Here is a 16,439-nt window from a genome sequence, read left to right on the forward strand (position 1 = left end):
GAGAGAGATCACAAGTAAGCAGAGAGGCACATGGGGGTGGGGGGAGGGTGGGGAAGCAGACTCCCCACTCAGCAGAGAGCCCGATGCGGGGCTCGATCCCAGAACCCTGAGATCATGACCCAAGCTGAAGGCAGAGGCTTAACCCACTGAGCCACCCAGGCGCCCCGGAAAAGATTTCTTAAGGCACACAAAATGCAAATGGTAAAGGGAAGAATTACAAATTTGGCTTCTATGACAAATTTCTCTTCATCAGAAAAAACTCACAAATAAAATGTAGGGGAATACATTTATAATAGTTTCCAACAAAGAATTAGTATGCAGAATATATTTTGAAAAACTCCTATAAATCAATAAAAGAAAAGATAAATACAATAGGAAAATGGCCATCAAGATGAGTGTTTTCCAGAAAGGGAAATAAATGGCAAATAAACATGAAAAGATGCCTGTATCAGAGTTCTTCAAAGAAAGAGCTTATATGTAACATTTATATTAACATCTGTTTATATTATATACAGATATACATAGAGCTGTTGACTAATTGTGGGAACTGGTAAGGCCAGAATCTGTCAGGTATACCAGTAGGCTAGAGAGTCCGGCATATGTTGGTGCTACCATCTGGAGGCAGGATTTCTTCTTCGGGAAACCTCAGTTTAAAACTAACCATCACAATCCTCTACCTTTACTAATCAAGGGAATGCAAATTAAGATCACAGTGCGGTACAGTTTTCTATCAATTAAATTGACAAAACTTAAATAACTGGTAACACCAAGCATTTTACGGTTATGTGTCAGCGGGACTCTCGTATACTCTTGATGGGGACACAAGATGCTACAACCATTCCAGCACATAAGTTGGCACTTTCTTACAAGGATGATCATTTGTATGTGTGCAGCCCCAAAATTTCATTCCTTCAGAAACTTGCACATGAATGCCAGGAAATACATAAACTTTTTAAGACTGTGTTAGTAGTTTTAAAATATGGAAGTAGCAAAGCAACCTAGAAACAAACCAAATATTCACTGGTAGAAAAGAAAAATGGATCCATAAATCATACTGTAGGCATAGAATAGAATATCAAACCATAGTGAATAAATGGCCAGGTAGAACACAAGTGAATTTTTGGAGCATAGTATTAAAAAAGCAAGGCACATAAATAAATAAATAAATAGCCCAGAAGATTAAAAATAGCATAATAGCATTTCTCTAAAGCTCAGAAACAAGTGAAATGAATCAACAAATTGTTTAGGAATACATGCCTACGTTAGGAACTCCAGCCATGGGGGAAGGTGGTCGGATGGGCTAGCAAAGGAATGCAGAAGTCGACGCAACAGTGTTGCTAGTGTTCCAGTCTTCAGTTTTGGTGATGGGTTCCCAGGTGCTGATTTCATTATTATGCCTCATAACTTAATATGTTACAGGTAATATCTTTGTATTATAAAATCATTAAACATTTTCAAGGACAAGTAGCAAAAGTGTATTTTTTTTTTCCGCAAAAGAGTGGACTTTGAAATTAGAGTGCTTTAATCTGTGAAAGACTTTCTTAGGAAAAAGAAATAAATCAAAGTAAGTTGGAAAAGGACTTAGAAGACAGTGTGATTAAAGCTTAAAACTAAGGCTGGGTTTCATTGTGGTTGTCAGTTCTTTCCCAAGGAGATATTTTGTATGTGTAAAACTTTTTGTTTAATTCCAGGAAGTAATAAGGAATGTGGTCTGGAAATAGGTTGCCAAAGCTCTCTAATACTATTAGTTTTGATGAATTCATCTTACTGTGAGAAATTTGTAACTGATATTCCTGGCCAGAAGGTGCTACTTTATTCTTTAAAATTAACTTGTAATTTAATAGAAATGTCATAAAGTTAGAGTAGAATAGAGAGAATTTTATTTGTTTGGGTTCTGTGTGGTGGAGTGTAGTAGAATTCTGGCAAAATGTTGTTAGGACTCTCTTTCAGGTTTTAAGTTTTTAATTTGGCCAACTTACTGAGGCTCAAATTGAGGGGTGACCCACTTTTGCCTGGGTCAAATCAACCAGGACATGGGGGGAAAATAATTGTTGTTGTTTTTTCTTTGCAAAAAGCTTTGTAAGGTTTGCCAGTTGGCAGTCTCTGTATCCCATATCTGGTGCATAGAAAAACTATAATTTGAAAGAGAGGTATTTTAAAAATAAAATTTTTAAGTTGCAAAATGCATCTTTGAATACGTAAGATCTCTCTCAGGTAATTCTGTCAGCTGAACGAGTAACATAACGTCATTTGTTTAAAGATACTTGATAATGTGAGCAGCAGTGTCATGTTTTCTTTATCTGGCATTCGACAGCTGTTAAACAGTGAAATGAGAGATTAGAGTCTGTGCAACTAAAAGCATACACTGGATCCCTTCAAAAAAAACTGAGCCACCTTCTATATTAAGGATTAAATTAGTCGATTGGCAAGACGTATACGCTATGCTATTGAGAGAATTAGATCTTCTTAATGAATACACTGTATGCGTTGAGTCCAAGGAAATACTGAAGCTTACAAAAACTACCATAGCAAGATGTAAACTAATCTGTATATTGATCATGCTACTGTATAATTCATCAAACCATATTATATGAAATCTGTAGTATATATATTTTTTAAAACATACCTAATATTGATTTACTAATAGAGAATACTAAACTACCAACTTCACCTTTCTCTAATTTCTTATCATAGGTGATTATCTTTTTTCCACCCAGCGTTATGTTTTTATACTTTGTCTATTATATCATTCTTTTCCCCCTTGCATTGTGTTAAAAGGGAAAATATTGTCTCAACTTGGAACTGTCCACATTTTTTTTTTTCCATTTCCATGTGATCACTTATTAGGGCAGTAATAATACTGTTTTTGTAACTATTGGTGGTAGTATACTCTTTTTAGTTAGCTCTGGAAGGAATCCAGTAGGATGATATAGGGGTTAAAGGTGCCAGACTGGTGAATCTCCCCTCAGCGAGTTATTTGATTTTGCTCTGCTGAGGTTTCTTGATTTTTATTTATTTATTTTTCTGTAAAGGTTTTTTTTGTTTTGTTTTGTTATTAAGATTTTATTTTTAAGGAACACGTGGGTGGCTCAGTTGGTTAAACATCTGCCTTCGGCTAAGGTCATGATCCCAGAGTCCTGGGATCAAGTCCTGCATTGGGCTCCTTGCTGAGCAGGGAGGCTGCTTCTCCCTCTGCCTGCAGCTCCCCCTGCTTGTGTTCTCTCTCTCTTTCTGACACATAATAAAATCTTTAAAAAAAAAAAAAAAAGAAAGATTTTATTTTTATGGGCCCAGCACGCTTCTGCTGCGCCACTCTGCTACCCAGATTTTATTTTTAATTAATTTCTACATCCAACATGAAGCTTGAACTTACAATGCTGAGAGCAAGAATCACATGCTCTTAACTGAGCCACCCAGGTGCTCCCACCCTTTTAAAAATTACTTATTTAAGTAATCTCTCTACCCAACAAGGGGCTTGAACTCATGACCCCAAGATCAAGAGTCAAGAGCATGCACCTTTCTGTAGGATAGCCCTGTCATTGTCAGGCCTGGTTTCCTGATTTTTAATGAAAAAGGGTGACTTTGTAAAAGTGAAATGAAAGTTAACTATATTAATGGCAAGATTAAGAATTATTATTGAGTTAGTTTTATCTTGTGAACTTAGCGTATTGACACTTGTATATGTTTAATTTATTCATATGCAAGATAAAACAGATCAGCTATAACTTTCCAATCTAGGATCAGAATGTCCACCTATGTGATAGTCCAGTTCCTTTAGAAAATAGTAATTCCACCTGTGTGTATTATGAGTAAATTTTCTAAGGCCACATATCAATTCAGTGACAAAATAATTGTATTCACTTTAGTGTATATTTGAGTGCCTAGTATTTGCTAAGCAATACAAGGTATACACACATATATGAAATATAGTTCCTGTACTTAAGTGTTGTCAGTTTAACAGGAAGGATTAGGAATAGAAATCTGCTTTTTTGAGACCCCAGGTGGGTGAAATTGATACCAGCATAAACAAGTTCAGACTGGATTAATAATGGAAACAGAATGAATAGGAAAGCCAGTTTCAACACCTTAGGGAGCCAAGCGGGACTAAATTGAATTACATATATACCTTGGTGGCGGTTGTTGTTTTCATACCCAGGGATCTCTAGGTTTGCGTCTACCTGTATCTATTCTCTTTGCTGATATTACAGCATCTACAAGTGTATTACTTCTTAAAAACTCAGTTATGTGTCATATACAAAGAGGAATTTTTAATATTTCTGTCAGACAGGCATAAATAAAATATGACCATTGTTAGCATGGAGGTGATAGAGGTCGTATCCCACAGAAAAGAATTGTAATAAACCTGGGGCACCTGGGTGGCTCAGTTGGTTAAGCGTCCAACTCTTGATTTCAGCTCCAGTCGTGATCTCAGTGTCATGAGATTGAGCCCCACATTGGGCTCCATGCTGAGCGTGGAGACTGCTTGGGAGTCCCTCTTTCCCTTTCTCTCTGCCAAACCTCCCCCCCGCCCACCACAACAGCTTGCACACTCTCTCTCTCAATCATAATAAATAAGCAAGTAAGTAAATAAATAAAATTGGAAGAAAACTTCATGAAAGAATATTTGAGCGGGATTTCAAAGGATGCATGCGATTTCAGTTGATGTTCAGGAGCTTTAGTGGTATCTTTGCACCATGCAAGGTCAAGGTATCGGCATGAGTAGCAATTCAGAGTGAGGACTGGGCACGACATCCTGGTGGAATAGTGAATGCCCATTGAGCAGAAACATGATCTATGTGCAGGTTATGTACTGGGAGATATGCTTGGGGAGGTAGGTTGATGTCATACTTGGCATGGAATGCGTTTAAGTTAAACAAATAATGGAGATCCATGAAAGGTTCTTCACATGGCAGATGGTAGTTGGATTATCCACTAACTGCATTTGTTTTTGTTTTTTTTGTTTTAAAGATTTTATTAATTTATTTGACAGAGTGAGAAAGGGAACACAAGCAGGAGTGGTAGAGGGAAAACAGGCTTCCTGCTGAGCAGGGAGCCCGATGCTGGGCTGGATCCCAGGACCCTTGGATCATGACCCGAGCCGAAGGCAGACACTTAATGACTGAGCCACCCAGTTCCCCCAACTAACTGCACTTGTGTATTTATTTGAATTCATGTTTTGTCTCTTTCAGGAAGTTCATGATTTATTACAAGACTATGAGTTAAAGTATTGTTATGTGGACAGAAATAAGCGAACAGGTAAGATTTCAATTTTAATCACCTAGTTTCATTTTGATTCTAAGTGTGTGCATTATTAAACAAGATTACTGTCTTTTCATTCTTAAGATAATCTCTGAAATTCTTTTTTTTTTTTTACGATTTCATTTATTTATTTGACAGACAGAGATCACAAGTAGGCCGAGAGGCAGGCAGAGAGAGAGGAAGGGAAGCAGGCTCCCCACCGAGCAGAAAGCCCAATGCGGGGCTCAATTCCAGGACCCTGAGATCATGACCTGAATCGAAGGCAGAGGCTCAACCCACTGAGCCACGAGGCACCCCAATCTCTGAAATTCTGAAGCGCTAAGTCATACAAATGCTACTCACACGATGTATTTTCTGAGGATAACATTAGTATCCTAAATTATAACCACATAATTTATATGTATGTCACTAAACACATTATTTTATAAAGATTTTCTAATATGTATGCTATAATAAATATTTATAGGCTTGGTAGCCTTCCATTTTTTTAATTGAAGTGTAATTAACATACGGTGTTACACTTCAGGTGTATAACTTTTTTGTAGGTATACAAAATATTGATTCCATAATTCTATGTATTACCCAGTGCTCACCACATTAAGTGTGTTACCGTATGTCACCATACAACATTACGGACTGTATTTCCCTATGCTGTACTTTTCATCTCCATCACTTACTTCATAAGTACAAACTGGAAGTTTGTACCTCTTAATTCCCTTTATATATTTTGCCCATCCTCCCCTCTTCCCCTCAGGCAACCAGTTTGTTCTCTGTATTTTTTTTAATTTTTAAATTTTATTTATTTAATTTTTATTTATTTTCAGTGATACAGATTTCATTGTTATGCACCACACCCAGTGCTCCATGCAATATATGCCCTCGGAACACCCACCATCAGGCTTCCTAACCCCCCACAGTGTTTTTGTTCTTTTAAGTAAGGCCTATGCCCAGCATGGGGCTCAAATTCATGACTCCGAGATCAAGAGTCACACACTCTATAGACTGAGCCAGTCAGGTACCTGTTTGTTTTTGTTTATTCATTTGTTTTATAGATTCCACATATTAGTGAAATCACATGGTATTTGTCTTCTTCTGTCTGATTTATTTTACTTAGTGTTACACCCTCTAGGTCTGTCCATGTGGTTGTGAATGGCAAGATCTCATTCTTTATTATGGCCAAGTAAATTATGGCCAAGTAATTTGGCCATCGTATCTTTATCCATTAATCCATTAATGGACAGTTGGGTTGCTTCCATATCTTTAGTTGTTGTTAATAATGCTGCAGTAAACAGGGGTGCATATGTCTTTTCAAATTAACGTTTTTATTTTCTTTGAGTCGATACCCAGTAGTGGAATTACTGGATCATATAGCAATTCTATTTTTAAATTTTTGAGGCACTTCCATATTGTCTTCTACAATGGCTGCACTAATTTGCATTCCTATCAACAATGCACAAGGGTTCCTTTTTCTCTTCATCCTCATCAACACTTGTTATTTCTTGTCATTTTGATACTATTCTTCTAGCTATTCTGAATGGTGTGAGGTAATATCTCATTGTAATTTTGATGTGCATTTCTCTGATGATGAGAGATGTTGAGCATTTTCATGTATGTGTTGGCCATCTGTGTGTCTTTGGAGAAATGTTTATTCAGGTCCTCTGCCTATTTTTTAAGTCAGATTGTTTTTTAGTGGTTTTGTGTGTGTGTATGTGTGTGTGCGTGCATGTATGTTGAGTTGTATGAGTTTATAGGTTTTGGATATCAATCCTTTATCATATATATCATTTGTAAATTTCTACTCCCATTCATTATGTTATCTTTTTGTTTTGTTGATGATCTCCTTTGCTGGGCAAATTATTTTTGTGTAGGCACAGTGGTTTATTTTTGCTTTTGTTTCCCTTGCCTAAGGAGACATATCCATAAATATTTTGCTAAGGGTGATGTCCAAGAGATCATTGCCTCTATTTTTTCAACCATTAGGGGTTTTATGGGTTCAGGTCTCACATAGAGGTCTTTAGTTCATTTTGAGTGTGTTTTGTGTATGGTGTAAAAAAGTGATCCAGTTTCATTCTTTCGCATGTCGCTATCTAGTTTTCCCAGCACCATGTATTGAATAGACTGTCTTCCCTATTGTATATTCTTGCCTCCTTTGTTATAGATTAATTGACCATATAGGTATGGGCTTATTCGGGGACTCTCTGTTTCATTGATCTATGTGTCTGTTTTTGTGCCAGTACCAAACTGTTTTGATTACCGTGGTTTGTAGTAAACCTTGAAATCTGGGATTGTGATACCTCAAGCTTTGTTCTTTCTCGAGATTCCTTTGGCGTTTTGAGGTCCTTTGAGGTTCCATATAAATTTTAGGATTATTTGTTCTAGTTCTGTGAAAAATGTTGGTATTTCGTTAGAGATTGCATTAAATCTGTAGATGGCTTTGAGTAGTATGGACATTTTGAGAGTATTTGTTCTTCCAGTCCAGGAGCATGAGCTATCTTTCCATTTGTTTGTGCCATCTTCAGTTTCATCATTGTCCTAGTTTTCAGAGTACAGGTCTTTTACATGCTTGGTTAAATTTATTCCTAGGAATTTTATTCTTTTTGGTGCTATTAAAAATGAATTGTTTTCTTTCTCTTTCCTGCTATTTCATTATTAGTGTACAGAAAAGCAACTGTTTTTTGTGCATTAATTTTGAATCTTGCAGCTTTACAAATTCATTAATTCTAATAGTTTTTGGTGGAATCTTTACGGTTTTCTATGAATAATGTCATGTCATTTGCAAATAGTGACAATTTAACTTCTTCCTTACCAGTTTGGATGAATTTTCTGACCTAATTGCTGTGGTTAGGACTTGCAGACTATACTGAATAAAAAGAATGGACATCATTGTCTTGTTTCTAATCTTAGAGGGAAAAAAACTTCCAGTTTTTTACCATTGAATATGATGTTAGCTGTGGATTTTTCATGAATGACCTTTATTTAGCTTAAGATATCCCCTGAACACACTTTGTTAAGAGTTTTCTTTTCTTTTTTTTTTTTTTAAAGATTTTATTTATTTATTTGACAGACAGAGATGACAAATAGGCAGAGAGGCAGGCAGAGAGAGAGGAGGAAACAGATTCCCTGCTGAGCAGAGAGCCCGATGTGGGGCTCGATCCCAAGACCCTGAGATCATGACCTGAGCTGAAGGCAGAGGCTTTAACCCACTGAGCCACCCAGGTGCCCCTGTTAAGAGTTTTTTAACATGAACAGATGTTGAATTTTGTCAAATGCCTTCTCTGCATGTATTGAGATGATTTTACGGTTTTTATTCTTATTTTGTTAATGTGGTTTATCACATTGATTGATTTGTGAATATTGAACCTTCCTGCATCCCTGGAATAAATCTCACTTGTTCTAGTTGAATGATCCTTTCAATGTATTGCTGAATACACTTGCTAATATTTTGTTTAGGAATTTCGCATCTATGTTCATCAGGAATATTAGTCTGTACTTTTCTTTTTTTCATAGTGTCTCTGTCTGGTTTTTGTATCAGGGTAATACTGGCCTCGTAGAATGTATTTGAAAGCTTTCCTTCCTCTTCTGTTTTTTGAAATAGTTTGAGGACAATCAGTATTAATTCTTGGTTAAATGAAATGTAGAATAAACCTATAAAGCAATCTAGTCCTGGACTTCTGTTTATTGGAAGTTTTGATTACCAAATCAGCTTTGTTATTAGTAATTGGTCTGTTCAGTTTTTCTGTGTCTTCCTGATTGAATTTTAAGAAGATGATATGTTTCTAGGAATTTATCAATTTCTTCTAGGTTGTCCAATTCATTGACATACAATTTTTTTGTAGTATTCCCTTATAATCTTCCATATTTCTGTTGTGTTGGTTAATTCCCCTTTCATTTCTGATTTTACTTATTTGTATCCTCTCTTTTTTTCTTGATAAGCCTGGTTAAAAATTTAACGATTTTATTTATCTTTTCAAAGAAGCAGCTCTTGGTTTCATTGATCTTTTCTATTGTTCTTTAAGCTCCTAATGTATTTCTGCTCTGATCTTCCTTCCTTCCTTCTGCTGGCTCTGGGCTTGGTTTGTTCTTCCTTTTCTAGTTCCTGTATGTGTTAGGTTAGATGTGTTAGGTTAGGTTTCTTGTTTCTTGAGGTAGGCCTGTGAATTTTTCCTGTAAATTTTCCTATACGTTTTCCTCTTCAAACTGCTTTTGCTGTGTCCCAAAGATTTTGGATCACTGTGTTTTTATTTTCATTTGTCTTTATATATTTTCTTAATTTCCTCTTCGATTTCTTTATTGGCTGTTTAGTAGCATGTTATTTAGCTTCCATGTTTTGGGGGGATTTTTTTTTTTTTGCATTTTTTTTCCTTTGATTTCTTATTTTATACCATTATAATCAAAGTATATGTGAAAGGATTTTAGTTTTCTTAAATTTATTGAAACTTGACTTATTCTGGAGAATGTTCCCTGTGAACTTGAAAAGAATGTATACTCTGTTGATTTTGGATGGAATGTTCTGTATGTATCTGTTAAGTCCGTCTGTTCTAATGTGTCATTCAAAGACACTGTTTCCTTATTGATTTTCTGCCTGAATAATCTACCCATTGATGTAAGTGAGGTGTTAAAGTCCCTTACTATTATTGTATTACTGTCAGTTTCCTGCTTTGTGTCTGTTAATATTTGCTTTATATATTTCGGTGCTTCAATATAAAAGAAAATTTTTAAGACTTCCCAATACTTTGCATTACATGTTTGGGAAAAATAAAATCTTTATGTAGCTTGAAAACATTATAAAAATAAAAAACAAAACAACATTATAGTATCTTATAGTAGAACTCCTAATATAATTCCTATACTTTTATTTGAGTCTTTGGTTGTGAAATTGAGTAGTGTCAGCATTAAAAAATACCATGAAATAGAATAGATATTTCAGAGTGCATTGCATGTAATAGGAATTTTTGTTCTTATACTTTTGTTTCAGAAATGTGTATTTGTGTACTGAGTCATAGACCAAATAAACTCACAGTGTGTATGTTGTGGCCAGTCTCGACAAGGAGCAATTCCCCTAGAATATGGCTCTTCACGACTCCATCCTTTTCCCTAAACGTTTCCCTATGGACTGGTAATATCAGCTTGCAAAGTAATTAGGAATATATGTGTCTTTACTAGTTAACACTTACCAGCACTTTTTATTGTGAACTGTATTTACATCAGGATAGATCTTACTATATGAGTGCAAGGTAGAGGAGGTTGCATGGCTTAGGATCCAGGCTGACACATCTCAGAAAACTGTAATTACATGAACTGGATAATGCAGCCTCCTCGGACCTGTGCCGAGAGAGAGGACTGATGGTTTGGATACTATTCTTCCCTGATTTCCTTACTGTGGGTCATAGTCATAAAAAGTTTGAAAACACTGGCTTAGAAAATTCTTTAATTCATTTTGTTATCTTCTAGCTTTTGTTACCTTACTGAATGGGGAACAAGCCCAGAATGCAATTCGGATGTTTCATCGATATTCTTTTCGAGGAAAGGACTTAATTGTTCAGCTCCAGCCAACAGATGCTTTGCTGTGTATTACCAACTTGCCCACTTCTTTTACATTAGAAGAATTTGAAGAACTTGTTCGTGCTTATGGAAATATCGAGAGATGTTTTCTAGTATACAGTGAAGTTACTGGCCATTCCAAAGGCTATGGATTTGTGGAATACATGAAAAAGGACTTCGCTGCAAAGGCTAGATTGGAGTTATTGGGTAAACAGTTGGGAACTTCAGCTCTGTTTGCACAATGGATGGATGTTAATCTATTGGCCCCAGAGCTCATTCATTCTAAGTGCCTTTGTATAGATAAACTCCCTAGTGACTACAGGGATTCAGAAGAGCTGTTGCAATTTTTTTCCAATATACATAAACCCATGTTTTGCCAGGTATGTATTCTTAAGGTATCATTTGAAATGTTTGAAAATTTCTGCTTATGTATTCTACATGCACTCTAAATTTATTATACCTATGTGAATATCACAATGGATAATCTAATTCTTCTTTAGTCCGCAGTGAAGTCTTTATGGTCACTCTAAATTTTAAGTCAAGTCCTTTTGTGAATGAGTCAATTTATATTATTATATAGTAGATATGTCTTAGTAAACCCATCACTTATTCACCTCATTCTATCAATTTTTTGAGCCCTTCATTCTTTGATCCATTCATCTGTCCACGTTTTACTTATTATCTTCTCTGCACCAGACACTATATGGCTTAAAGTTAGAAATACAGAGAAGAGAAACATACTCTCTCAATACTTCACAATTTTGTAGAAGGTACTGACAAGCAAATAATTATAAATACTGTATAAAGAGTAATGTAATGGAAGATAGGAAAGTACTATGAAGTTTAAAAAGAATGTGTAATTCTGTCTTAATGGGATCATGGTGAGACATTTAGAGACGATCCTGACAACTAACAACACTGGTAAGACTTTTCATGCGCTTGATCAGTAAAATTATATATATATTCTACTAAATAGGTAAAAATATGTACTATATAAAGCTCCTTCTCTTGTAAGTGTTCAAGAGCAACTGATGAACTCCTTCCTCTCTTGCTTCCCTTTATTTCTTCCTTCCCTCTCTTCTCTCCTCCCGTGTTCCTTTTCTTCTTATCCCGTATTCCCTGCCCCCACCACCCACCATTTTTCTTTAATCATACATTTGTTGAGTCTCTACTATTATACTAGAAAGTTTGGAGTTGTTATAGTTTTATTTATATATATATACATATATAGTATAAATATATAAACTACAAATATTATAGTTTTATATATATAAATGTAAAATTTATGTGTGTATATATATACACACACACATATACACACACACAACCACATATATATACACCTAATATTATTATAATGTATTATATATCATGTTTATATAAATATATACATTTATTGTATAATGTATAACTAATACAGATTATATATAACTAAATAACTTTATAAACTGTATAACTCTAATTATATAAACAATAGATTAATGCTACCATCTTTTTCTTACATTTCTACCCCTCCAATCCCAATATATACATCAAAGAAACCATCTAAGAGCATCATAAAGTTAGAAAATTTTGTGGCGGATCTAATATCCAATCTTTTCCCAGTTATTGAAAGGTGATAGATGTTGATATCTAAGCCATATCCTTTTCTTGGATACTAAAATTATTCAGTGGTATTCTGTGGTCAAAGAAAATTCTTTGTAGTGGAGGCCTTTGAAACAAACGTGAGGAGAAAACCCATTTATCACAACTTGTATTTCAATTATATATCCCAGAGTTGGAAGGTACATGACAGGTTCTCTAATCTAGGTTGCCAGTGGTAGAAAAATGTTTGTTATATTATTTATGAGTGACCATTTAGCTTCTATTGAATGTTCCAAAATAATGGGAAATTAACTAGATCAGAAGTCAGACCATTCCGTATTTGAATGGCTTTCCTACTGAACTGAAATATTCCTCTCTAAAACTACTGATGCTGTGAACTTAGATGAGTTTGTCTTTTGAAAGAATTAAAATGGTATTATAATTTATATGGCATGAATGCTATCATAATGAACCAGGAATAATAGTAAATGTTTCAAAAGTTCTTAAAAGATTAATAAAACAAATTTATGATGCCTTTATCAGTGGATCTATGAAATTCAGGCTCTTTTGCCTGGTAGGTTGACATGGATTGTACTGAAGACAGTCTTTTATCTTGTGATCATGAGACACCAAGACTGATGGCTTTTACAAATCTGATTGTAATATCTGGTTTGGATTACAAGAGGAATGGGGTTGTAGGAAAAATGTTTGGAAGAGGCAGATGTTTTGCCTTTCTATCATGTAGTTGGAAAAGTTTTGTGGAAGAAAAGACATTTGAGGACAGTTTTAAAAGGAAGAAGAATGTGAAGGGAAAAATAGAAATTTGTTCTAACAATATAAGAAAGTGAAGTTTCTGAAATAAGATAGAAACTAAAAAAGACTGAAATTATTTAATTGTAATATTAACTTAGGAGACATGAAATCCAAACACATGTTGAGACCTACCATGCTGAATTTTATCACATTTACCACTTTATCACATGAATGTGTTTAAGATAAATCAGACATATTCAGAACTTCAAAACTTTTTAGTGTCTTATTTGTTCTTATTTTTGCTCTTTGTACCAGTCTTTACAGATCCAGGACTTTAGTATCTTTACACTCTTACAGGTGGGTGACTGGAAACAAATCAAGCTCAGCATTGCAGGAGTTCATTTAGGGCACATTCAGAAATAAAACTTGTGTGTTGCATATGGCATTTTAACAAACCCTGGGGCAGTTTTCCCAAATAAACTTTGATTTGGAATACTTGACCAAATTCCTGAGATCTGCTTAAAAATTATTGAATTAAAAGTTGAATATGGTCACTCCTACTTTTCTTCTCTTGATAATACAAACTTTAATTTACATAGCTATGTGGTCAAATAATTGTTTAGTATCTTCCATTGTCCACATATCTGGTAAATTCAAAGAAGGTTTCAGTTACTGAGTCTCCATATTTCTATGTCTAAATTATCAGTTCTACATCTTTCTTAAAATAGAGGGAATACTATCATTTGAGCATTGACTTTTTTTTTTAAGAATTTATTTATTTATTTGGCACAGAGAGATCACAAGTAGGCAGAGAAGCGAGTAGAGAGAGAGGAGGAAGCAGGCTCCCTGCCGAGCAGAGAGCCCGATGCAGGACTCGATCCCAGGACCCTGAGATCATGACCTGAGCCAAAGGCAGAGGCTTAACCCACTGAGCCACCCAGGCACCCATTGAGCATTGACTTTTAAAATAAATTAGAAAATCAAAGAATTAAAAAGAAACTTGACAGAATCTTGTTTATCATCCTATCTTCAGTAAGGACCATATCTAAGCAACTAATGAACTTTTATTTTTATTTATTTGTTTATTTACTCATTTAAAAAGTAATCTCTATGCCCAACTTGGGGCTCAAACTCATGACCCCAAGATCAAGAGTCTCATGCTCTCCCAACTGAGCCAGTCAGGCCTCCCACAACTAAGAAACTTCATTTTGAGAGAAAGAATATATTACTTTCACCAGCATCATGCTCTGATACACTTGTTTTTGAATTTGAAAATTATATACTGAAAATAAATATTTCTAAATGAATATTAGAGTTCTCCTCTTAACAAAATGTATTAAATCAGCTTGCACAGGATGAAGGTAGTTATGTTGGTGGCTTTGCAGTGGTTGAATATAACACTGCGGAGCACGCCGAAGAGGTTCAACAAGTAGCGGATGGCATGACCATCAAGGGAAGCAAAGTCCAAGTTTCCTTCTGTGCTCCGGGAGCGCCAGGGCGAAGTACGTTAGCAGCATTGATAGCAGCTCAACGTGTGGTAAGTCTAGCGTTCTTTATTAGGATCTAGAAACATTCGCGTACTGTTTTAGTCTCTCCAAACCAGTTGGCCATTCACTGGACCCTCATCATATTTCCATTACACAAAGATATTCTTCCTTTGAAAAAAACTGTCTAAACAGTATCTGTCACGTCAAGGTGGAAGTCATTGCAAAAGAAGAAATTGCTTTTGGTAACGTTTATCCAAATAAATATTTTTGGAAGGAACATTCTGTTCTACATTTTGAGTGTCAAGTCTGTTTTTTCAAAGCATTCATAAGTATCTGTCGTGCAAATACAGGAAGGCGTGTGCTTTGCTTTTGCTCACAGGGCCCATTGTTACTACCTCTCTATTGTTAACTGTGGGCTTCTTCTCTGGGCCTCTCTCTCTGTGAAAGTTCGTGCGGATAGTGACTAATCCTCCTTCAGTGTTGACTCGAGGCACTTAGCACTTAGCATAGTAAATACTTGTTGACTGAACTAAGAAAGGAATACACTTTTGAGGGATGAGGGAAGAAGGAAGGCTTCATGGTGGAGGGGACATTTGAGTGTGACATTAAAGTCTGGTTTTGCATTGTACTGTTGGGAGAGGAGGATAGGATAGCCAGATAAATAGAGATTTTGCATGAGACATTATATGGAAAAAATTCATGCTTTATCTGAAACCCCAGTTTAAGTGGCCATTCCGTATTTTCACTTGCTAAATCTCACAACTGTAAGGCGGTAGAGTGAGTTGAACAAAAGCTTTGAAGCTGGAGAATGAGGCGAATTTGCATGCTTCCAGAGTGGTGAGGTGGAGGTGAAGCAGTGTAGGAAGGGGTGCCTGGTGAGACGGTAGACTGATGCCGAATCAGGGAGGACCACAGAGCACTAGAGGAATAGAGATTGAATTTGGTAAGCCGGGGGTGGGGGGGAGCTCTTGAAGTATATAAACAAGACAGTGATGGATCAGAGATAAGCCATCAAGACATTAGTCTGAATGTGGTTCATAGGTGAACTGAGGAGGGAGGAAAACAGAGGAGATTGCTCTTGGTCTCACCTCTGGTCCTGGCTCCCGCCGCTTTTCTTTTGTAGTTTGTCCTTCCCTCTTTGGTTCTGTCATTCTCCTGTCCTATCTTGTGTACGTCACAACTTGAACTCTTCTTTGACTGTCAGCGTTGTGTCTCTGCTTAAATGGCCTCTGCTGGACCAGACTGACTGCGTTTAGAATTCTGAATCCATCCAGTGACGTATTTCTGCACCAGGGCACCACCTATGCGGCTTGGTGCTCCTTCCCGTGTGTAATAAATGTTAATGGCTGCTCCCCAGCAAAACTCGAGCTCCTCGCCTCTCATCGGCTGCTCGTTTCCACTTTCTACAGCCACTATCTCAAACCTTCACTGTGTTTCTCCCTTTGTCCTTTCTTTCAGCTGATCATGGCTCCTCGTGTTTAGAAATACAAAGGCCATATGCTGGATCATTCATTCACCTCTTCTCGTGCTGCCCCAGCAAATGTGTTCCATTTAAAGAAAAAAAAAAAAAAGATTATTTGAGAGGGAGAGTGTGAGTGTGCATGGAGGTGGGTGGGGGGAGTAGCAGAGGAGGAGAGAGAGAGGAGCTCAAGCAGACTCTGAGCCGAGCACGGAGCCCATGTGGGGCTCCATCTCAGAACCCTGAGATTGTGACCCGAGCTGAAACCAAGAGTCGGATCCTTAATCTACTGTGCCACCCAGATGCCCCATGTCCCTGTTTTTTACTTCCTTTTCTCTTTAGTAGCATTCATTCCA

At 36.3% G+C, this 16,439-nt stretch overlaps 1 protein-coding gene across 2 annotated transcripts in view; it reads left to right on the forward strand.

Annotated features, from left to right (window-relative positions):
* RAVER2 (ribonucleoprotein, PTB binding 2) overlaps positions 1 to 16,439 on the forward strand; it is a 91,448-nt gene that overhangs the window by 16,204 nt on the left and 58,805 nt on the right. For both annotated transcript variants that reach the window (XM_082687843.1, XM_082687842.1), the window contains exons 2-4: positions 5,190 to 5,256; positions 10,711 to 11,180; positions 14,483 to 14,674. In XM_082687843.1, the coding sequence (XP_082543969.1) occupies positions 5,190 to 5,256; positions 10,711 to 11,180; positions 14,483 to 14,674 (729 nt within the window). The remainder of the gene's footprint in view (positions 1 to 5,189; positions 5,257 to 10,710; positions 11,181 to 14,482; positions 14,675 to 16,439) is intronic.

This window comes from Mustela nivalis (assembly GCF_964662115.1).
Source record: "Mustela nivalis genome assembly, chromosome: 10".
NCBI lineage: Eukaryota > Metazoa > Chordata > Mammalia > Carnivora > Mustelidae > Mustela > Mustela nivalis.